The following is a 25002-nucleotide window of genomic DNA, read 5'->3' as shown; positions in this document are numbered from 1 at the left end:
GAAACAAAAAATTTGATTGTAGAAAAAGATAAAGGCATACCAAAAAAGGAAAATCGACGTACTAACGCATTTTAAAGACTTTGTTCACTCTCAACACATAAAGAAGCAACAAGCAAATATCACATCATCCAAAAGCCCGTCAAAATTAGAAAACTTTGAAAATTCACATTTTTCCTATAACTAAATTTGTGCTAGCTCAAACTAAACTTAGTAAATTTTATCCAAATATTAAAATAATTTATTTTATTTAGTGTTTTCTATGCATAACCCAAAATCAGAAATTTTGGGGTGTGGCATGCACACTGCACTGTCTGCTAGTACAAGTTTTAAGCAAACCTGTTTTTCTTAATACAGGATGCCACGTGTCTAATTTTCTGCATCATGTGCTTGGATACGCTCAAGAACACTCCGATCTCTCGTGGTATCTCAGTAAGGGTCACATGCATCATTCCTGATAACCCAAATCAGTGTCACCCTCCGGATAGGCAAGGTGTTATTGCGAAATTCTTTTTTTAGTAAAAACCAGTGAGATCTGAGCGGAATGTTCCAGAATTCGGCAGGGAGATACCCATCCGAGCAGAGGCATCAGCAGGCAGGCGAAAGCAACACGACTCGTCCTTGGCTCCTTGCACCTTGCTCCGTCGTCCGTCGATCCGGTGGGGCGGTGGCCCCGTTCCCATCTCTTCCCCGGCCAAGAGCAGCCGTCCGTCGCGCAACCCTGGCCCCCGCAGTCCCTTGTATTGTAGCCTTGTATCGCGATCGCGAGGCAGCGACCCGGGTCCCCGAGTCTGTAGCCGCTTTGGATCCATCTCGCTGCGCGTGGGGCCGCGCCTACGCGTCCCACTCCCATGGCGGCAGCCCCCAACGCCGTCCACACATTCCCCCGCAAAAAAAATCCTTTCCCACCACAAAAGAAATGGAGGCAGGCAGGTGGCAGTCACACATGCGCACGGGCACGGGAAAAGCACGAGCCTCCTTTTCCCTTTAGATCGAGCGGCCGAGGAGAGCCTCTCTGGCGACTGGCGAGTGGGCGAGTGGCGAGCGCTTCGTCTAGACAGCCCAGCTGCGCATTCCGATGTAAACACGTGGAGGCTGGAGTAATAAAATAACTGAGTGAGAGAGAAGGAGGAGGAGACAAGTCTTTTCTTTTCTTCAACCAAGAAGGGGGATCAGGGAGAGTGAGTGAGGGCTGAGGGGGGAGGTTTTGCCGCCGGCAATGGAGATGAATCTCCGGGCGCAGAGCCCGCTCTGCTCCCGGGGCAGGCCCGCCCTCGTCGTGCGCCCGTCCGCTGCCGCCACTGGCCTCACGCTGGTGAGTTACGGCCTTTCCTGTTGTTTCCTTCCCCTTTTCGCTTTCTGGTCCGTGTTGTTCGTTGCTGGATGTTCTGATTGGTGGGTGGGCATCCGGGAAAAGCCGTTGCTCTGTCTGTGGGAACGGGGAGCGAAGTGGGCTGAGTTTAGCTGGCTGCGTGGAAACAAAGATTGGTTACGGAGTAACAGAACTTGTCATACCGAAACATCAGTCGTGGAGCTCGTACGCTGACACTTTTTGTACCTTTGTCTGCTGTTACAGTCTGTCATAAGGTGCAGCAGATTCACGAGAGGCGAGCTTGTTCGATGCATGGTATCAAGTTCAGGTTTGAGGAACGATTTTGGTTACAGCAATCTCACTGCTCTACTGCTTAGCTCATGTTTCTTTTTTTCTTCTTCTGACATTTATTGTGTTACTCAGATTATCCTAAGAGGAATCCGAGGAGCACGTCGACTTCTAAGAGCAAGGGCGTCGTGTCCGGAGGGTATGCTTCAAGACCTACTGCTGAATCCAGCACAAAGAAGATAGACCTGAGCAGCAACGATGAAGGTGATTTTAGCAGAACCAATTGGTCACTCTATGGTGAGGCAACAGAGCAGGCAAGTACTGCAGAAGAATCGTCTCAGGTTTACTTGCCAGGAGACAATTCAAGCACTGCAGAAAGGGACGAAGCTGGGATCGAAGAAGAGGCTGACCAAATTCAATCTTCAGCGCTGTCTTCAGCGTCCGTGGATGATGACTCAATCGACAGGAAGCTTGATGAGTACCGTGGTAAAATAAGTGCACTAGTAAGTTCGAAACCTGAACCTTCATCGCTTGCAAGTGTTGCTGGACAAAGCGAATCAGTTGGCGGTGTTCACGGGCAAGAGGAACCAGTAACTGGTTCCGAGGATCATGACAGTTCAACTGTGGATGCACACATAAAAGGCAGGCCATTTGCTGAGGCCTTTGTGGGATATAAGGATTTTACTGAATCAGCAGCAGGGAAGGCAACCAGCGAGAATGAGGAAGAACCAGTTATCTCGTTAGAAGATGTGGTGGGGTTAAGTACAGATGCAGAGGAAGAGTTTCCAGTATCTGAAGATGATCCAGAAGTGCTACTGAGGAGGCTTCAAGAGCTTGCTGATGAGAATGATTCGATTGGGAACAACTGTTTTGTTTTCCCTGAAGTAGTGAAGGCGGATTCAATGATTGATATTTACTTAAACCACAGCATGTCGGCCTTAGCTAGTGAGTCCAATGTTTTTGTAAAAGGAGCATTCAATGGTTGGAGATGGAACGCTTTCACTGAGACAATGTATAAAGGCGAATTAAGAGGGGATTGGTGGTGCTGCAAGCTCTACATTCCCAAGCAGGCATACAGATTAGACTTCGTATTCTTTAATGGTGACACTGTCTATGAAAACAACAACCACAATGATTTTTTCATGGAAATAGAAAGTGACATAGATGAACACTCATTTGAGGATTTCTTGGTTGAAGAAAAGCAAAAGGAACTCGAGAGGCTTGCTGCAGAAGAAGCTGAAAGGAAAAGACAAGCTGAGGAGGAGCGCAGGAGAGCGGAAGAAAGGGCCGCGATGGAGGCTGACAGAGCACAAGCAAAGTCTGAGGTTGAGATGAAAAAGGAGAAATTGCGCCAGATGTTGAGTTCGGCCAGCAGAGATGCTGATAACTTATGGTTCATAGAACCTAACACCTACAGAGGAGGGGACAGGGTTAGATTGTACTATCACAGAAGCTCAAGACCACTAATGCATAACACTGAGATCTGGATGCATGGAGGTTACAACAACTGGATTGATGGACTCTCAATAGCTGAACGACTTGTCAAATCTCATGAAAAGGAAGGTGATTGGTGGTATGCAGAAGGTATGTATATTTACTCTTTTCATCCCTTAGGATTTATGTTACCCTTTCTGTTCAATTTCAGATGATGTTATTGTTTTTTCCTTTCATGATGTCCAACCTGAAACTCTACTTTGACATACTACATGTTATATTAGTAGATATTAATAAAGTATGTATTGGAAGGCCCTTAGAACAATCTATTAGAAACCTCTTCTAACAAAAAAAAAGATAATAGCTTTCATGTGGCCAATCTATATGGCTATAAACTATGGATGGTCATATTTTAGAAAGTTTGACCAAAAGGTTGTAAAATTTAATGGAATCAAACCATTATATTATGGCGTAGGTTGTACTGCAGCAACAACAACAACAAAGCCTTTAAGTCCCAAACAAGTTGGGGTATGCTAGAGTTGAAACCCGGCAGAATCAATCAAGGTTCAGGCACGTGAATAACTGTTTTTCAAGCACTCCTATCTAAAGTTAAGTCTTTGGGTATATTCCATCCTTTCAAGTCTCATTTTTATTGCCTCTACCCAAGTCAACTTCGGTCTTCCTCTGCCTCTCTTCACGTTACTATCCTGGCTTAGGATTCCACTACGCACCGGTGCTTCTAGAGGTCTCCGTTGGACATGTCCAAACCATCTTAACCGGTGTTGGACAAGTTTTTCTTCAATTGGTGCTACCCCTAATCTATCACATATATCATCGTTCTGAACTCGATCCCTTCTTGTATGACCGCAAATCCAACGCAACATACGCATTTCCGCAACACTTATCTGTTGAACATGTCGTCTCTTCGTAGGCCAACATTCTGCACCATACAACATAGCAGGTCTAATCGCCGTCCTATAAAACTTGTCTTTTAGCTTCTGTGGTACCCTTTTGTCACATAGGATACCAGATGCTTGGCGTTACTTCATCCACCCTGCTTTGATTCTATGGCTAACATCTTCATCAATATCCCCGTCTCTCTGTAGCATTGATCCTAAATATCGAAAGGTATCCTTCCTAGGCACTACTTGACCTTTCAAACTAATATCTTTCTCCTCCCGAGTATTAGTGCCAAAGTCACATCTCATATACTTAGTTTTAGTTCTACCGAGTCTAAAACCTTTGGATTACAAAGTCTCCCGCCATAACTCCAGTTTCTGATTCACTCCTGTCCGACTTTCATCAACTAACACTACATCGTCCGCGAAAAGCATACACTAAGGGATGTTCCCTTGTATGTCCCTTGTGACCTCATCCATCACTAAGGCAAACAGATAAGGGCTCAAAGCTGACCCTTGATGTAGTCCTATCCTAATCGGGAAGTCATCCGTATCTCCATCACTTGTTCGAACACTAGCCACAACATTGTTGTACATGTCCTTAATGAGCCCGACGTACTTCGTTGGGACTTTATGTTTGTCCAAAGCCCACCACATAACATTCCTTGGTATTTTATTATAAGCCTTCTCCGAGTCGATAAAAACCATGTGTAGGTCCTTCTTCTCCCTATACCGCTCCATAACTTGTCTTATTAAGAAAATGACTACCATTGTTGACCTTTCAGGCATGAAATCAAATTGGTTCATAGAGACCCGCGTTATTGCTCTCAAGCGATGCTCGATAACTCTCTCCCATAGCTTCATAGTATGGCTCATCAACTTAATTCCCCGGTAATTAGTACAACTTTGAATATCCTCTTTATTTTTGTAGATCGGTATCAATATACTTCTCCTCCACTCGTCAGGCATCTTGTTCGATCGAAAAATATGGTTGAACAGCTTAGTTAGCCATAATATAGCTATGTCCCCGAGGCATCTCCACACCTCGATTGGGATACCATCCGGTCCCATCGCCTTGCCTCCTTTCATCCTTTTCAACGTCTCTCTGACCTCAGATTCTTGGATTCTCCGCACAAAGCGCCTATTGGTGTCATCAAAAGAGTCATCCAACTGAAAGGTTGTGTCCGTATTCTCACCATTGAACAATTTATCAAAATACTCTTGCCATCGATGTCGGATCTCATCCTCCTTCACCAAGAGATGCTCCCTTTCATCCTTAATGCACTTAACTTGGTTGAAGTCCCTTGTCTTTCTCTCACGAACCCTAGCTATCCTATAAATGTCCTTCTCTCCTTCATTCGTACCCAAATGTTGGTAAAGATCCTCGTACGCTTTACCCTTTGCCACACTTACAACTCGCTTTGCAGTCTTCTTTGCCACCTTGTACTTTTCTATGTTGTCCACACTCCTGTCATGGTACAAGCGTCTATAGCATTCTTTCTTCTCCTTAATAGCCCTTTGGATTTCCTCGTTCCACCACCAAGTATCTTTAGCCTCGCCTCCACTTTCTTTGGTTACTCCACACACCTCTGAGGCCACCTTCCGAATGTTGGTTGCCATCTTCTCCCACATGTTGTTTATGTCATCTTCTTCCTTCCAAGAGCCCTCTTTGATAACCTTTCCCTGAATACCTCTGACGTCTTTCCTTTTAGTTTCCACCACTTTGTTCTTTCAATCTTAGCTTGTTTATCTCTATGGGCACGCACCTGAAAATGAAAGTCTGCCACCAAAAGCTTATGTTGAGAAACAACACACTCCCCTGGTATCACCTTGTAATCCAAGCATGCTCGTTTGTCCTTTCTTCTTGCGAGGACAAAGTCAATCTGACTAGAGTATTGTCCGCTACTGAAGGTCACTAGATGAGATTCTCTCTTTTTAAAGAGAGTGTTGGCTATCATCAGATCAAAAGCTACCGCAAAGTCCAGAACTTCCTCCCCCTCCTGATTCCTACTACCATACCCGAAACCTCCATGAACTGCCTCGAAACCTGCGTTTGTAGTACCTACATGCCCATTAAGATCTCCTCCTATAAAAAACTTCTCACTACTAGGTACAACTCTAATCAGACCATCTAAGTCGTCCCAGAACTGTCTCTTAGCACTCTCGTCGAGGCCTACTTGGGGGCATACGCACTAATTACGTTCAAGACCATATCACCAATGACAAGCTTAACTAAGATAATCCTATCTCCTTGCCTTCTCACTCCCACCACACTATTCTTGAGGCTTTTATCAATCAAAACTCGTACTCCATTTTTATTCGCGACTGTCCCTGTGTACCAAAGCTTGAAACCTGTATTGTCCACCTCCTTCGTCTTTTGACCCTTGCATTTAGTCTCTTGAACGCATAATATATTTACACGCCTCCTAGTCGCGGTATCAACTAATTCTCTTAACTTACCTGTAAGCAACCCTACATTCCAACTACCTAAACGGATCCTAGTGGGTTCGACTAGCTTCCTTACCCTTCGCACCCGTCGACTCAGATATGAAGACCCTTGCTCATTTTTCACTACACCCGGACGCCGATGTAGCGCGCCACTAAGGATGCGACGACCCGATCCTTGCTTACTTGATACCGTGCCCAGATCGCGACACGGCGCGTCACGGGGGTGACGACTCGGCCCTTGCTCATTTAACCCCAGTGTTTTTAAGTCGTCGCTTTGGCGTCGCTTAAGCGCCAAGGCGCTCCACGCGGGATGCCACAGCAGACGACTCGCCTTAGATTCATATGGCGTCCGCCTTACGACCGTGTCGTCCAGAAATCGTCGCTTTGGCGTCCGATTCGCGCCAAACCGTGCATGGCGGGCGCCATACGCGGGAGAATCGGCAGGAGAAAAACGAAAGAGGGCAAGCACGAGGGAGAAAAGGTCGCGCGTAGATGGAGCGGGCGCGCGGGAGAAACAGAGCAGGCGCGCGGGAGACCAACCAGTGAGCGGGAGAGCAAGAGAGGAATAGGAAGCCACAGCTCGCTCGCCCGCGCCGCTGCATTCCCCCCCGCTGCCGTGGGAAGTTGCCGCCTACCCGCCCGCAGCCGATCCATGCAGCCGTGTCCTCTTCCCCCTCAAGAACAGCTTCCCCCTCTGGTCAAGTTTCGCGAGGAGCAGCCGCCTGCGAACCGCGGCCACCTCCCAATCGGCGCTGGCCTACAGGAGAGAGGGGAGCAAGAGACGGAGAGAGGGATTTGGGAGAGAGTTGCGGCGGCGCTGAGGAGAGAGGAATTAGAGAGATATGAAGACGTGCGGGGCACATGGGCTGCTGGTGGGCTGGGCCAGACCACTTCTTACTCCTCCTCTGTTCTTTTTTCGTTTTTCCTTTTCTGTTTTTCTTCACCATTTACTGCTCTGAGCTGTTGTTTTAAATTTTCCTTAAATTGTTAAGGCGTCGCCTCGCCTTACGCCTTACTCGCTTAATCGTAAGGCGGTAGTTGTTAGTCGCTGAATTCTCACTCTTGGTAGTAGGAGAATTCTTACTCTCATCGAGAGAGGATGACACTAGGAGTTGGGGCAATTTTCTTGTCTATTTCTCACACAAGCTCACACAAATGCCATGCCAACCCAAGGGGTTGGGGTTACATATTTATAGGCTGCTAGCCAGCCAAGCATATGCCAAGATGCTAGTCTAAGATGCTAGTCTAAGATGCTAATATGCTGTCCTAGCTAAGATGCTGTCCTAAAAACAGAAAAACAGCCACAAGGACCATGACCATGTGAGCATCATAGCCCCACAAAGACCAGCCACACATGAGACTTATCCATCATTCTCCCCCTAAGTCTTGTGCGTCGTCTTGTGGGAGAGTTGAACCATCCCGGTCCTGGAGCAGAGCTCAAGGAACTTGATCCTCCCAAGGGGCTTGGTGAGCAGGTCCGCAAGCTGGTCCTTGGTGTTGATGTAGCTCGCCTTGATGCTCCCTTCCTCCAAACAGCTTCGGATGAAGTGGTACCTCACCCGGATGTGCTTGCTGCGTTCGTGGAACACGGGGTTCTTTGCCAGGGCCAGAGCGGACTTGCTGTCCACCCTGAGCTCCACCGCTCTAGTGTCTCTGCTGAGGAGATCACCAAGCAGTCGAGCAAGCCAGAGCGCCTGAGTCGAAGCGGTGGAGGCCGCTATGTACTCGGCCTCGCAGCTGGACAGGGCCACCACCTGCTGCTTGACCGACTGCCAGCTAACGAGGCACTTGCCGAGGAAGAAGAGGATCCCGCTCGTGCTCTTGCTGGTGTCGATGTCGCCGGCGTGGTCGCTGTCGCTGTACCCGACGAAGTGTGCCGCCCCAGGGCACCTCGGGTAGTAGAGGCCGTGGTCAAGAGTCCCCGCAACGTAGCGGATGATCCTCTTCACAGCCTGCTGGTGCTCCGTCGTCGGTCGCTGCATGAACCGACTAACGTAGCCGACGGAGAATGCCAAGTCCGGCCGTGTGTGGGCGAGGTAGCGAAGGCTCCCCACAAGACGCCGGTACTGCGTAGCGTCCACCTCCTCCGTCGTGCTGTCGCGGCTCAGCTTCAGCCTCTCCTCCATCGGAGTGAGAGCTGGGTTGCAGTTGGTGAGCCCAGCTAGCTCAACGACGCGCTTGGCGTAGGCGGTCTGTCGAAGCGTGATCCCAGAGTCATCCTGGTGTACCTCGATTCCCAGGTAGAAGGAGAGAGGCCCCAGGTCACTCATCTGGAAGGTGGCCTTCATCTCTTCCTTGAATGCCGCCACCTCCGCATCCTTGGTGCCGGTGATCACCAAGTCGTCGACGTAGACACCCACCAACAGGGCATTACCTCCATTGCCCCGTCGGTAGATGGCCGCCTCGTGCGGGCTTTGCTCGAAGCCCATCCCCTTTAGCGCGGAATCCAGCTTGGCATTCCACGCCCTCGGTGCCTGTCGCAAGCCATAGAGGGCCTTGCGCAGGCGGAGCACCTTGCCCTCCTTGCCGGGGATCGCAAATCCCGGCGGCTGGTGCACGTAGACCTCCTCCTTCAAGTCGCCATTAAGGAACGCCGACTTGACGTCCATGTGATGAACACGCCAGCCCTCCTGGGCAGCTAGCGCAAGGAGGAGTCGCACGGACTCCATCCGTGCCACGGGAGCAAAGGCGTCGTCGAAGTCGACCCCCTCCTGCTGCACGAAACCTCGTGCCACCAAGCGAGCCTTGTGCTTGACGATGGCACCGGCTTCATCCCTCTTTAGCTTGTACACCCACTTAAGGGTGATCGCGCGATGACCACGAGGAAGGTCAGCAAGCTCCCAGGTGCGGTTCTTCTCAACCGCATCCATCTCCAACTGCATCGCGGCGCGCCATGCCGCGTGTCTCTCGGCCTCTGCGAACGACCGAGGCTCGCCGTCGTCACACGCAAGGTGCAACTGCGCCTCCAGGTCCTCCAGGTCATGAGGCACCAGTCCCGGCACCAACTGGTCGCCGAGAAGGTTCTCCATCGTACGGTACCGCAACGGCTCGCCGTCGTGGTACGCGTCGATGCGCTCCTCGTCGTGAGAGAGCGGAGTAGCGAGCTCAACCGGGCTATGCTCGACACGAGCTGGTGTTGGAGTAGACGTGCCCGGAGAGGTGCCTGTCGGTGTTGGAGTGCGTGGCGTTGCCGGCTGTGGTGAAGCCGGCGAAGAACTCATCGCAGCCGAGGTCCTGGCTGGAGAGCGTGGAGCTGTCGGAGTAGCAGGCGCCGGGGTCGGTGGAGGCTCGGGGACTGGGGTAGACGCGCTCGCCGAAGAAGAGCTGCCTACTCCCCCAGCTCCCTCGAAGTGGACGTACTCGACAGTGAAGTCGTCGTAAGTCGGAGCCGAGCCATCGTCCACCGCCTTGTCCCACGCCCATCCTCGCCCTTCGTCGAACACAACGTCGCGCGCCGTGCGCACACACTGTGTCTTCGGGTCGAGGATGCGGTAGGCCTTCGAGCCCTCCGCGTAGCCGATGAACACTCCCGGAGTGCTCCTGTCGTCGAGCTTGCTGATGTGGCCAAGCTCCTTGGCGAACGCGAGGCAGCCGAAGACCCGCAAGTGGGAGACCGCCGGCTTGCGCCCATGCCAAGCCTCGTACGGCGTCCTGCCGTCGAGCGCCTTGGTAGGCGAGCGGTTGAGGATGTAGACGGCCGTCACCACCGCCTCTCCCCAGAAGACAGCCGGCATCCCCCTCTGCTTGAGGAGGGCCCGAGCCATCCCCACAACCGTCTGGTTGCGCCGCTCGACGACGCCGTTCTGCTGCGGGCTGTACGGCGCGGAGTAGTGGCGCTGAATGCCCTCGTCAGCGCAGTACGACGCGAATTCAGCCGCCGTGAATTCGCCGCCGTTGTCGGTGCGCAGCACGCGCAGCTTGCGGCCGCACTCCGCCTCCGCAGCAGCCTGCGCGCGTCTGATGGCGTCCGCAGCCTCTCCCTTGCTGCCGAGGACCATCACCCACATGTAGCGGGAGAGGTCGTCGACGAGCAGCAGGAAGTAGCGTCGTCCTCCTGGTGTGGCCGGTGTCACCGGGCCACACAAGTCCCCGTGCACGAGCTCGAGCCTCTCCTTAGCTCGAAAGCTCGCCCGCTGGGGAAAAGGGAGTCGCCTTTGCTTCGTCAACACGCAGACGTCGCAGAGCTGCTCCACATGGTCGAGGCACGGCAGGCCTCGCACCATCTCCGTGGCACTGAGCCGCTTCAGGGCCTCAAAGTGAAGGTGCCCGAAACGCTCGTGCCACTGCCACGCCTCGTCGTCCCGACGAGCAGCGAGACAGAGGGGTTGTGCCACCTGCACGTTAAGGACGTAGAGTCGATTTGCGCTTCTGGATACCTTGGCAAGAAGGCGACGACGACGATCCCAAATCCTCATGACTCCGTCCTCAACCACCACGCGCGAACCGTTCTCATCCAGCTGTCCCAAGCTGATGATGGAGTTCCTCAACGCGGGGATGTAGTAGACTCCGGTGAGCAGCCTGTGCTCACCAGACACGGCGGTGAAGATGATGGAGCCGACGCCCTTGATCTCCACGCCGGAGGCATCCCCAAACTTGACGGAGCCTCGGACGCTAGAGTCAAGCTCGGTGAAGAACTCCCGTCGACCGGTCATGTGATGGGTGGCGCCGGTGTCGAGGCACCACCCGTCAGTCTTGTCGTTGCCGGAGCTGTCGCCGAGGAGGGCGTGTGCTTTTGGCTCGTCAAGGTGGAGGAGAGCCGCTGCGGCCGGTGCCGCTGGAGGTAGCTCGATGTTGGCATGTGCCATGAACAGAGCCGGCTCCTCCTCCTCCGCCTGTGCGACGTGGGCCTGGCCGCGTCGTGGCTGTCGACAGTCCTTGGCCCAATGGCCAAGCTGGCCGCAGTTGCGGCAGGCGTCGTCTCGTGCCGGCTTGTGCCTGCCGGCGGCGCCGCCCTGGGCGCCTCCGCGGGCATCACCCTCGGCACGTCCTCGCGCCCCGGCCTGGGCGTCTCTGCGCGCCTTACGTGGCTTGCCACGCTTGCGGCCGCCTGTCGCGGAAGAAGGCTCCCCCTTCCTCCAGTCACCCTGGCTGGCAAGCCACTGCTCCCGAGTGAGAAGGAGCTTCCCGCCAGTGGTGATGGGCCCTGAGAGGGACTGTGGCTCATCACTATCGACGACCTTGAGGCGACCTATCGCCTCCTCGATCGACATCGTGGAGAGATCCAGCAGCGACTCGATCGAGCGAGCCATCTGCTTGTACTTCTCGGGGACGCAGCGGAAGAGCTTTTCGACAGCTCTCTCCTCGCCGTAGGTGTCGTCGCCGAACTGCACCATCTTCTGCAACAGAGTGTTGAGACGGAGAGCAAAGTCATCAACGTCCTCACCTGGCTTGAAAGCCAGGTTCTCCCACTCCTTGCGAAGTGCCTGCAGTGTGGACTTGCGGGCGCGGTCGCTGCCGATGCGTGCCGCAGCGATGGCGTCCCAAGCCTCCTTGGCAGTCCGCTTGCTGGTAAGCGAGAACTGCATCTCGGGCGGGACTGCAGCGATGAGAGCATCCAGCGCCCGTCGATCTAGGTCGTAGTCGACGTCGCCGTACCGGACTGCCTCCCACATGTGCCGCACCTGGAGCTTTACCCTCATCACCGCAGCCCACTCGACATAGTTGGTCTTGGTGAGGGTAGGCCACCCACCGCCGGGACCGACGTCCCTGACAACAGCCTGGAGCCCGTGGTAACCACGGTACCGATCCGGGGAGAGAGAGCCACGCTGCCTGTGAAGGTCGCGCTCTCCATCGACCCGTCGGTACCGATCCGGGGAGAGAGAGCCACGCTGCCTGTGAAGGCCGCGCTCTCCATCGACCCGTCCGCCACCGTTGCCGTGCGCGCCTCCTCCAGGAGCGCCGCCGCCGTGCGCGCCTCCTCCAGGAGCGCCACCGGCACGTCCGCGCCTGTCTGGGCTGCCGCCGCGCTCGTGGGCGTGCGCGGCTGCCCCAGGAGCGCCACCGCCGTGCGCGCCTCCTCCAGGAGCGCCGCCAGCGCGTCCGCGCCTGTCTGGGCTGCCGCCACGCTCGTGGACGTGCGCGGCTGTCCACTGCGCCGCCCGCGCTCGCGCTGCCTCCCTCTCTAGCAGCTCGAGGTCCGCGTCGGCGGTGTCGTCAGCGGAAATGGAGCTGCCGATGCTGCCGCGCAGAGCCTCGACCTCCGCCGCCGCCGCACGCGCTGCATTCGCCGCCGCCGCTGCTTCCGCCTCCGCTCTGGCTGCTGCCAGCTCCGCCGCTGCTAGCCTCGACGCCCTTGCCGCCGCCGCAGCGGTCTCTGCCGCCGCTCGCTCGCGTTCCTCTGCCGCGGCAAGTTCGGCCTCCTGCCGACGCCGCGTGCTCGAGGCGACCGAGCGCTGAGACTGCCCTGCGGACATGACGCGCTACCGGGGGGCTGCTGCGTGGGGAGAGGGCTGCTTCAGACGAGCTGGGAGAGGAGTGAACAGGAGCGGCCGGAGGAGCTGCTGCTGCCAACAGCTGGGGCTGTTGTGGGGCTGGGAGAGAAGATGAGCAAGAGATGCTCAGGCTACAGGATAATACGGCTCTGATACCACTTGTTAGTCGCTGAATTCTCACTCTTGGTAGTAGGAGAATTCTTACTCTCATCGAGAGAGGATGACACTAGGAGTTGGGGCAATTTTCTTGTCTATTTCTCACACAAGCTCTCACAAATGCCATGCCAACCCAAGGGGTTGGGGTTACATATTTATAGGCTGCTAGCCAGCCAAGCATATGCCAAGATGCTAGTCTAAGATGCTAATATGCTGTCCTAGCTAAGATGCTGTCCTAAAAACAGAAAAACAGCCACAAGGACCATGACCATGTGAGCATCATAGCCCCACAAAGACCAGCCACACATGAGACTTATCCATCAGTAGTCAGTCGCCACGCCTCGCCTTACCGCCTTGAAAACATTGTTTAACACCATACCCGGGTTCCGATATGGCGCGTCGCTAAGAGGGTTACGCCCCAACGGTTTTCTTTCGGGTTTCATCTCCATTGGAGTGGCTAGGTTTAACGTTGGCTCGTCACGCCTATCACAACCCTCCTTTACCAGGGCTTGGGACCTGCTATGTTGAGACAACATAGGCGGAGTTGGCGTAGGTTGTACTGCGACAAGTTAAAATTGTTCTAAGCATAAAAGAGGTATGGTAGCCTGAAATCCTTATGCCTTTAAGTTACCTACTGAAGGTTGTATTTTCAAGTACATGCTTATCTCATGAATGAATCTGAAGATCTATCATGTGCTTGATCTTTGGTGTTTAGTTGCTCTTTTGTCTGTTATGCATAAATCTTACTTTTGACTTTATTCCATGTATTTTATAGTTACATTACCTGAAAGGGCATTGGTGTTGGATTGGGTTTTTGCTGATGGGCCACCTGGGAATGCAAGGAATTATGATAACAATGGAAGGCAGGATTTCCATGCTATTGTTCCGAATAACATATCGATATCAGATGATATCTTTTGGGTGGAAGAAGAACATAAGATTTTTGCAAGGCTTCAGCAAGAGAGAAGAGAAAGGGAGGGTGCTGAAAGAATAAAGGTTAGTTCAGAATAGACTTTGTATATAGTAGGAGCAATGCGTACTTGTACCTAGTGACCTAGATACTTATCAAACAAGAAGCAATTGTTCCGATACTCTTTCAACTACACAATTGGCAAAAGATGAATTGATTGTTGCTTTCTTTCCCCAAATAGGCTGAGAGATCTGCAAAAATGAAGGCTGAGATGAAGGAAAAGACTATGAGAGCATTTCTCCTCTCACAAAAACATATTGTGTATACTGAGCCACTTGAAGTACGCGCAGGAACTACTGTGGACGTTCTTTATAATCCTTCTAACACAGTGCTGAATGGAAAGCCAGAGGTTTGGTTCAGAGGTTCCTTTAACCGTTGGACTCATCCAAGCGGTCCCTTACCACCACAGAAGATGGTAAAGGCCGAGAACGGTTCACACTTACGAACAACAGGTGTGCCAAACATACAACATATTGCAATTTTTCATTGGACAGATTTTTATATTAACATTACTATCAAGTACTCCTAGATGGCCTTCAAAAGTATTTTTATCCTAAGCTACTTGTGTATTCTATCCTGTATGGTGAACTAGTTGGTATATATTAGTCTTGGATATGTTTCTATAAATCTAGGGTTTTAAAACTCTTCAGCACTCCAAACTCCTCACTGTTAACTGTAGCCCTAAGGGGCTAAGGGCCAAATATATATTTTTGTAATAAATCTAAGGGCCAAATATGCAAGCGATCTATGTGTACACATATGCATGGAAACCCCTGCAGTCCTTTACTATGAAGAAATACATACAAGTACATATGCGATCTAATACTCACATCTTCCCTATCAGAAGGGATATGGTAAGCATGTGGATATGTTATCCAGCTAAAACACAATTTTATTTTTCCCAAACCTATTGAATTCATGTCCATCACATTGTTCAATCATTGTTGCCAATATTGATCAATGTTTACCTATTTCCTTCTCTGAGTTCTCTCTAATTTATCTGTTTGTTTTTTTCCCAGTCAGGGTTCCCCTGGATGCATATATGATGGACTTTGTTTTCTCTGAGTCGGAAGGTGGTGGAATATATGACAATAGGAATGGGATGGACTATCATATTCCTGTGTCTGATTCGGTTGCAAGGGAACCTCCAATGCATATTGTGCACATTGCAGTGGAAATGGCTCCTATCGCAAAGGTAGATTTACATTTCGTATTTTGTGACACAAATGATGGTGCCACTTGACAACTACCAATATCGACACAGGTTGGAGGCCTTGGTGATGTTGTTACAAGCCTTTCACGAGCTGTTCAAGATTTAGGCCATAAAGTTGAGGTTATTCTGCCGAAGTATGATTGTTTAAACCTAAGCAGTGTAAGTTTGTCTACTGGTGTAAAATGTCCCGCGTCTTCTTTTCTTTCCCCTTTTATCTATCTCCTCTCCTTTCTTTCTTTTCCAATTTTGCAGTGTCTTTTTTACTTTAATGAAGTTATGTTCGTTTAGTTTAAAAGCACATATATCTAATGGAGGCTGAATGTTCTCAGTACATCCTTCATATTAATCTGCAGTGCCTTTTTATATTATTTATGTATAGTGTTTCATGTGTATGGATGACCAATGATAGTTGGTGGATATCAATATCCTTCATTATGTTGGCTTCCTTCGGTTGCAGGTGAAGGATTTACATTACCAACAAAGTTTTACTTGGGGTGGCACAGAGATAAAAGTATGGTTTGGAAAGGTTGAAGATCTCCCTGTTTACTTCTTGGAACCACAAAATGGGTATGCAGTACTTCACTCTCTATTTTACAGGAATACTTGATTTCTCAGTTGTCAATTGTCATTGGCTACATTGTCTTATATAGATAACTACTTTACATTTTTTATGTATCAATATTGGTTCCTTGTCATGCTTTTCAGTATGTATATTTAGATTAGCTGTCACATTGTTAGACCAGCTCAAGTACAAGGTGTTGATGGTGGCATCAGTAAATTCTGAATATTGTCGTCTTATATTTTGCCAAAAAAGAAATCGACTACATTTTACTACTATTTTCTGTTCTAAGTAGGTTCTTTGGTTCGTTTTTTTTTTGTTTTTATCATTTGCAACAAAATTTTGGAGCGCTGTAGCAATTTAACTCTAGGCTGTATTTGATATTTCTTTCTGCAGGATGTTTTGGGTTGGATGTGTCTATGGGAGGAATGATGAGAGTAGATTTGGCTTCTTTTGTCATTCTGCTCTGGAGTTTCTGCTCCAAAAAGGATCTTCTCCTGTGAGTACATGATTGTTAAGCAACAATTCATTTTAAGTATTGTGGCTTACCATTTCCGTCACATTTGCTCTTTTTTTGTGCTGCTGGTGCATAATAACAGTTAGTTTATTATGTGATTTGATATTATGCTAATAATGGAGCAATTTTTCTCTCAGTTTCTACTTGCCAATTTTTTTCTAACAGCAGCTCTCTTTCTCTAAGATGTGGAACATTACAACATGTGTTGCATACTGTTACCTTGTTGACTGCTCCTTTTTTCCCCAAAAAAACTTCTCATGTGGTTGATATGTTCTTATTCTTGCAGGATATCATACATTGCCATGATTGGTCAAGTGCTCCAGTTGCTTGGCTATATAAGGAACAGTATGCTCTTAATGGGCTGGGAAATGGTCGGATTGTATTTACCATCCACAATCTTGAGTTTGGAGCACATCACATTAGCAAGGCAATGGCACATTGTGACAAAGCTACAACTGTGCGTACCTTGTTTTCTTTATTGTTGTGTTTGTTGTACAAATCCTTCAAATTTCTCAGTTGTGCTCCTGTTTGTCTGATTTAAAATTTTAAACTGTTTTGGCTATCCCTTCCAGGTATCTGATACATACTCAAAGGAAGTGGCTGGACATGGAGCCATTGCACCTCACTACTATAAATTCTATGGAATTCGAAATGGAATTGATCCTGATATTTGGGATCCATATACTGACAACTTTATTCCGGTACACTAATGATCACGGAGTGTTTTCATATATACTTTTATTAATTGATATGCATTTGTCCATTTACTACCTCATTGGACTTGTAAGCTTGCGTCAAGAGTGCAGCTCTAGTTAAATTTACCTTTTATTTTATCCTATGGAACAGCCTACGCGTTTGCTAATTTTCCTGGGAATTTTCAAACATCTTGGGCTATGCAAGGCTGGAGAATTCTGTTGCAATTAATTTGAATTAGATGTTTGTTGTACCACTACCACTGGCATACTTCATTTACATCGGATGTAGATCAATGATGCAACTTTTGTTTCAGTACCATTATGAACAGTTTCTGGCTCAACTCTTTTTTGCTGCATTCTATTTCAGGTCCATTATACATCAGTGAATGTTGTTGAGGGCAAGAGTGCCGCAAAAAAGGCATTGCAGCAGATGCTTGGATTACAGCAAATTGATACCCCTGTTGTTGGAATCATCACTCGTCTAACAGTCCAGAAGGGAATCCACCTTATCAAACATGCAATGTATCGAGCTCTTGAACGCAATGGACAGGTCTTATCTTTTTCTTGCTCAGGAATTGCAAGTTTGTTATGTTTCATTAATTCATTTACACTATGTTCAGATTTCTCAGAACCGATGTGTGTGTTTCTATATAGGTGGTTTTGCTGGGTTCTGCACCAGATCCTCGCATACAAGGTGACTTTACAAATTTGGCCAGTAAGCTGCATGGTGAATATCATGGTCGGGTGAAGCTATGTTTAACCTATGATGAGCCACTGTCGCATTTGGTTGGTTTCAGATCTCCTGCCAATAGCCCTGTGTATTAGAATTTGAAAAAAAAAAACCCTGATGGGTGCTGAATTTATGATCCTGTTGTAGATATATGCTGGCGCGGACTTCATTCTTGTTCCTTCCATCTTCGAACCTTGTGGTCTAACACAGCTTATTGCGATGCGCTATGGATCCATCCCGATTGTTCGGAAAACTGGAGGTTCGTATACATATGTAATAATGATATTCCCTTGGCATTGCGTTTCAATTTGGCATTAGAAGGTTTTTTCCATGCATGCTGCAGGCCTGTACGACACCGTCTTTGACGTCGACAATGATAAGGATAGGGCTCAAGCACAAGGCCTCGAGCCAAATGGATTCAGTTTCGAAGGAGCTGATAGCAGTGGTGTGGATTATGCTCTCGACAGGCAAGTATAAACCTGTCTGAACTTGCGTAACCTACAATGCTGTAACACACTAACACTACTCATTCCACCTGTCGTCATTTTATTTCAGAGCTACAACCACATTTTATGATGCCCGCGACTGGTTCAATTCCCTCTGCAAGCGGGTAATGGAGCAAGATTGGTCATGGAACAGACCTGCTCTAGACTACATGGAATTGTACCATTCTGCTCGCAAAAACTGATATACCTTTTATCAAAAGGGAAAACAGGCTCGGTTTGCCCAGGTTAGGAGCATCTCAATGTTGTCCTGAGTTTCTGATGAAGACTCGACTTCCGAGTTCGGACCAGTTCTGGGAAAGCAAAGCGAAAAGCCTTGGGTCAAAAAAGTGCAAGTTTTAGCCTCTGCTTTCGCTTTTCTTTATAGCTCTGGATGGGCAGATTTGACGTGGGGTCGTGGCAGTGAGATGGGCCGCGCGAGTGATGGATGCCCGCTGCTACACAGCGCGCTATATGGTTTAGAGAATGTTACTCGTCGTACGTCACATGCATGTATATACGCATGGTAGCTAACTAGGAGTAGCTTGCAAAACAACAGTGCGTCAGTAACGTATCCCGGATACCCTGCCTGAGGTAAAGAGGCTATATAGTCTATCGATATGCGAAGTACGTACACACATCTTAAGTGTTCTCCTAGTAGTGTATTTCTTCTCCAGAAACGGCTTCACCTGTAAGTTGCCACACCTCCAGAAGATCTGCATTATTGAAGGCGAATAAGACCGTAGTAAGAGCAGATAATCAACAGGGTTTTCAATTCCAAAGGGAAAAAAGAGCAGCTATGGATTCGCGTCCATGACCATAACCATGAGGGTGGTATATCAGCCTGCTCCCTTCTGCTTCTTCTGCAGGCTACGTGATAGAAACTTGGAAGGGTATATATCCATACAGGCACCATGGAGTCGGTGGTGCATATGATTGTGGTGTTTACACGAACATTTCTTTTATTTCACCAAGATAGCTAGATCTAGTCTATCAAGAAAAAGAGATAGCAAACAATTAGGGAATTTAAAGCCGATGAAATGACCGTGCTTCGAATTGTTGGTCCAAGAGGTATTAGAAAGACAACCTTTGCACGGCATGTATACCAAGAAGTGGAGAGTTATTTTTAAGTTACGATTTAGATATGTGTATCTCTTAATTTCGATGCAAATAGATTGACCACGGTCAGTTCAAGATCAAAAGGAATATGACCATGGTCAATCTATTTTTATTGAAATTAAGAGATACACATATCCAAATTGTAACTTGAAAATGTCTCTTCACTTGTTATACATGTCGTGCAAAGGTTGCCTTCCCAATACCGCTAGGGCCAATAATTGGAAGCACAGTCATTTCATTGCTAGAATATTCACTATGGGTAATGGAATCAACAACCCTATGCTATATTTTATCAAGAGATTTAAATGACCTTATAAACATGCAACATTTTATTGTCCCTAATAATAGCTGCCGCTTGGACATTTTCAAGGTGGGAAAAATGAAACTTCTAGGACTATTAAGAAGGTTCAAACTCAAGAAAAAATATAATGATTCAGATTTAAAAGAACCAGCGCAGCTATTGGAGCTTTAAATGGTAGGCATTTATTACCTTGAAAAAGTGAGAAATTAAGGGAAGAAGCATGTGATGTGGCTAAGACAAAAACACTATTTGCATGAGCTCATATTAAACTGGGATACTGATCGTTGTGATATGGGTGTCATGCGAGAAGACAATATACCTGAAAGTCTCTAACCAAATAGCAGTCTCTACAAGCTCTGTATTAAGGTGAATGGAAGTGAAAATCATCCTTCGTGGTTTGGCCTAAACGTCTCGGTAAGAACTTTGGAATCTCTTCAATTAAATGATGCACCTTGGAAAAATTCTCCATCTCTAGGAGAGGTGTGCCTAGTTATGAATATGGTGCAGAATATAAAAGTCGTATACTAGGACAAGGCTTCACAAATTTGAAGAGGCTAGAACTAGTTAAGATGCCAAAATTGAGAAAATGTATTGGACATGGTCCTAGTGATACTTGAAGTAACTACCATCAAAGATTGCCTAGAACTCACCATTTGCCCTTGCCCACCACTCAACGCGCCGGGCTGACGACAATCTCCATGCCTTGGGTGCAGGATCAGGAAATAAACCATCAGCTACACTACACAGCTAGCGATGCTAGTATTTGCTATATATGTACTCACCCAAGGGAAATGAGAACCTGGTCAGATCACTCGAGCGAGATCCGGTGGGTTAGAGGCACTGCTCTGGAGCTGAGCAACTATATAGAGCACTGCACAAGCAAAGCAAAATTGCAGTGATGGACTTGGTTGGAGTAGATGCACCGATCCACCATATGCTTTTCATTTGCAAAGCAGAAAAGCAGATGCTTAACTTGCAACGACACTATCTAGCACTAGAACCTCACTGCTTGATCTGCAGCAAATAAAGTGAAAGAAAGGATAGAAAAGCAGCAAAGAAGAAGAGCGTCTCTGCAATGTTGTAGCTAGGAAAGCAGCTAGAAGCCATCCATGATCCATCTCAGTGAGTTGCACCAGAAAAGCTAGGCCTAGGCGCATCCGATGTTATAGAGAACGATGGCAAGGCCTCGTCAGCTTTCAATGCACTGCGCGCTCTCGCTTCTCCACTTTGATTTGCAAACATGAACTTCTGCCTTCTGGTGAACTTTTTCTGTGGCGTGGAAAGATCCCTCTCTGGCTCCTGCTTCATTTTTCCTTTGCCGTTTGCCTGCTTCTTACTTCTTTTTCTTGTGACGTGATGAAAGAGGACCGGGGCTCTGATGATTTGATCCACCAAACTGTCTCTTTCCCTTTATTTTTGTGTGTTTTTTCTTCTTGTTTTTTTATGAGATGAGTATAGCGACACTGTAGCATGAGCCGTTTCGGAAATCGAGACAGAAAATGAACTGGGGAGAGGAGAAGCCGGAGAAGCCACGATTTCGGGCTTCTCAGGCTCCGTACTACAGTAGTGCTATAGTAGTGGAACCGGAGCCGGCGAGAGCCGTGCCAAACGGGCCCTTAGACTCCCTAAAATTACGCTGAAATCACTCAAAGAATAAATGAGGTGAATGCCCATGCGTACAATGGGAGCCGAGAATGTTTTACGCCATATCATGTCTCGTGATCAGAGTCAAATTGCTAAAGAAGAAAAATCCATGGTCCCTCTCTAGTTACAACTTACAAACGGCCTTGGTTTCTCTGAATAACTTGATAACTTACCTATCATTGTTTCCATTTAGAATCAACTCAAGGAATAATGTCCTGTTTTATATAAAAAATAAGAACTACAAACCTGGTAAATCAGAGAAAACGCCAATCATCTATGATCGGAAGTGTTTTTTTTAGCGAATCATCACTGTTCACCTGAACATTATGAATCACTCCTGCATCGCATCTTGACCGTTGGCCATGAAATCGGACGGCCAGAGAGGCGTACAGTTTTAAGTTGCAATGGTAATAGCAACTGTATTTTATCTTGTCCGAAATTAACTGGCCAAGCCCACTATTGAAATTTACGAAAATAAAGTCTCTACGTACATGCTTTGGGTGGGATCCTAAAGTAACCGCCCCATCCCTCTTTTGTTGACCCTTAGTCGCGAAGTGAGGCCACAGGTTAAAGCGGTGTTCAAAGGCGACCAGTATGGATGGCAGGGTGATTTTTTTTAGCGACCATGCATTAGCACGCTTTTTATTAAGCAGAAAAGAGTTTTTGTTACATCAAGAGGATGCCACGGTAATCCTAGGTTACCGAAGCCCCAACAAACTAAGCTCGCACGCGATTGTAATTAATACATACTAGGTTTTAGCGACAGTAGGATCACAGGAGCAGCACACATCCTATCAAAGCAGCGCCATTGGCGACCTCAAATGCTTGTAGCCGGCCAAGCACTAGGCGTCTATCTCTTCCTGGATCACCACCCCCAATTGCAATGCTGAGGTTGCGGACTCGTTGAAAGTCCTCGCATTTCTCTCCTTCCAGAGCAGCCAGCCAATGAGGAAGAAAAGCGAGTCGAAGCCACGACGGATCGGTTTGGGCACGAGCTTCCTGTTGTGCAGCCACCACCGGATCGCCATTTCCTCCCGCACTAATACAACGTCCTGGAGATGTAATCTCCGAATCCATGAATCCCAGACTTCGCGACTGAATGGGCACCCGAGCAGGATATGGTCCATCGTTTCCGTTTCCTGGTCGCAGATGACACACGTGCTCGACTCCTGTAGGCCATGGCGATACCTCCTATCAGCCGTCCAGCAGCGACCGTGCATCACGAGCCAGAAGAAGAATCTGACTCGCGGCGGCGCCGAGGTCTTCCCATATCTGTTTGGCGCCAAGAGGTGTCGATGAGCCGAAGAACATGGCGCCGTAAGCGAATGCCGCTGAGTAGTTTTGGTCGGCCGTGAGCCTCCAAGAGAAGGGATCCGGCTGTGACGACAGTTGTATCCCGTCGAGGAGATCACAGAGACGGCTGAACTCAAAGAGCAACTACATCGTCAGTGGTCCATTGATGTGGCGAACCCAGGCATTATCGTTAAGGGCCTCCGCCACCATCACCTTCTTCTTCCTGGAGGTTATTGCTGCAAAGACAGCAGGCGCTATTGCCTTTGGGCTGGAGCCATTTAGCCAGTTATCGGTCGAGAAGAAGGTCGACTCCCCGTTCTCCAGGGTGTAAGTTGTGGCAGCCTGAAACACCGCCACGACCGTCCTCTCACTGGATCGTAGCGTAGAGTGACCCTCTGTTCTTGCCTGGCACTCCCAGTGTATACGCAGCGCAACGCCCGCCCGCCGGAGGTCCGAGATGCCGAGGCCACCAAGCTCCCGAGGGCGGCAAACGATCTCTCATGCCACCTTGCACCGCCCAGCACTGACAGAGTCAGAGCCGCACTAAACAAATGCCCGCCGAAGCTTGTCGATAGAATCGCCCATGGAGATAAGCACAAAGCAATGGACATGTGAACTGGGATAGCCGACATTGTCGCCGTCACCAACGCAGTGCGACCGACAAGTTCAACATGTTGCCTTTCCACTTTGGGATACGAGCAGCCACCCTATCAATGAGCGGTTGCTCCTCCGATCTCTTGAGCCTTCGCACTGAGAGCGGAATTCCAAGATAGCGACAGGGGAACTCCTCGATCCTGCATGAGAGGATGTCCCGGACTCTTGCAACGTCTGAATCGGTGCAGTGCATCGGCGTCGCGACGCTTTTGTCCAAGTTTGAGAAAAGCCCAGAGGCTAAGCCAAAGATCTCGCACACTGGGAGCGACAAAGAGGACGAGGTCGTCGGCATAAAGGCTGGCCCTATCGCCCACGCTGACGTGCAATGGAGTCAGAAAGTGTTGCTGCTCCACCCAACGCAGGACATGGTTGAGGACTTCCATGGTCAGCACAAACAGCATTGGAGACAGAGGGTCACCCCGGCGAAGGCCACGCGCATGGCAAATCCTCCTTCCTGGCTGGCCATTGAGCAGGATTTTTGTACTTGCCATGGATAGAATGATGGATAACCAATTTCACCATCGCCGCTGTTGGCATTTCTTAGCATCACTTGTTACTAGGTTGTCATCCCTAGCATAATGCCGGAAATGCATTGTTGGTAATTATTAATGACACTTATAAACTTCAGAAAAAATATATATTAAAGTATCCGCAAGCGCACAAATAATATACCATCGTAGCATTTCACCCGGGAGTATACCAGGTATCGTTATTTATATTTTTACCATAGGGAGAAGCTTATGGAGTGGTGTTGGCATAGAGATATTGACAAATGTATATACTTATGATAATAATCATTCTTGAAGTTCTGGCTCCCGATTGAGCAATCGATAGTGGGACACCCTGGATCCTTCTTGACAGGTGAAGTATTTAGGATGGCCGCACTACACTCCTCTGTTAACTTAATTACCTCAGTGGAAGGCAGTGGTCTTTTGTTGTTGAGGATGTCTCTGAGATGCTTCGCGTAGGTAGGTACCTGTATGGCATCTAGCAACAGAATATTGATATATAGCTTTTGAATTACCTCTACGAACTTACCAAACTGCTCATCCATTTTGGTTTTCCGATTTCTGCATGGAAACGGTAGGAGAGTCGTGTCATGAAAATCTTGTTGTAATTCTCGCTCTTGTGGCCCAAATTCTTCAACTTCATCGGTTGTTTTCTCCTCTTCCTGCACTGCCACTGGTGTCTTGTCTATCCTTGTCGGATATGGTGGATCACGAGTAGACTTGCCACCTCTTGTAGTTATGGCGTTTACCTTCTCAAGGTTAGTGGCAAAAGGCAGAGCAACAGCCAACTAGGCTAATTGGGATATTATCTTTTTATTATAGCTAAGTTGGTCTTTTATAGCAGAAGAAAAACTATCCATTTTAGTATTTATGCTTTCTAGGACCTTATCATTAAAAGCAAGCTTCTTAGAAATATTCTCATTAATCCTAGCTTGTTCTAAGATCAGGTCTCTCAAGGATGGTTGCTTAGGAGTATTATAGCTATTACCTGGGTACTTACCTTGGTAAGTCGTCCGTTGTTGTTGATTACATCCTTGTCTCTGTTGTTGTGGAGCAGAGTTATTGATGATGATGTTTGCATCCTCCTGATATTCAGGGAATTCAACCCCAAATATTCTCCATATACAATCTGACCATTGAATGTATCTTGAATAGCCTGACGATCTTTCTTGTAATTGGCTCGATGTTCAAGCCAATTCAACAGTACGTCCATCTTGGTTGACAGTGCACACACCTCTTCTGGTACTTCTTCACTCTTATTGCATAATTGAATGTTGCATGATGACCAACCTTGATTAGTGGCTATCTTTTTCATAAGAGTTTTAGCTTTTCCAAGGGTGAGTGACATAAA

The 25002-nt window shown here is 48.5% G+C and overlaps 1 protein-coding gene across 1 annotated transcript; it reads left to right on the top strand.

Moving 5' to 3' along the window:
* Nucleotides 1-953: 953 nt before the first annotated feature.
* Nucleotides 954-18378, top strand: LOC136497534 (starch synthase 3, chloroplastic/amyloplastic-like). The gene is made up of 16 exons (XM_066493370.1): nt 954-1312; nt 1574-1637; nt 1733-3181; nt 13741-13961; nt 14117-14387; nt 14955-15130; nt 15200-15307; nt 15606-15715; nt 16104-16206; nt 16511-16681; nt 16797-16925; nt 17287-17469; nt 17574-17705; nt 17797-17908; nt 17993-18116; nt 18205-18378. The coding sequence occupies exons 1-16, from the start codon at nt 1217-1219 to the stop codon at nt 18335-18337; spliced, it is 3582 nt and encodes a 1193-aa protein (XP_066349467.1). The 5' UTR covers nt 954-1216; the 3' UTR covers nt 18338-18378.
* The last annotated feature ends 6624 nt before the right edge of the window (nt 18379-25002 follow it).

This window comes from Miscanthus floridulus, chromosome 12, assembly GCF_019320115.1.
Source record: "Miscanthus floridulus cultivar M001 chromosome 12, ASM1932011v1, whole genome shotgun sequence".
Taxonomy (NCBI): domain Eukaryota; kingdom Viridiplantae; phylum Streptophyta; class Magnoliopsida; order Poales; family Poaceae; genus Miscanthus; species Miscanthus floridulus.
Note: the sequence above shows the minus strand (reverse complement) of the source record. Positions and strands in the feature narration are given on the sequence as shown.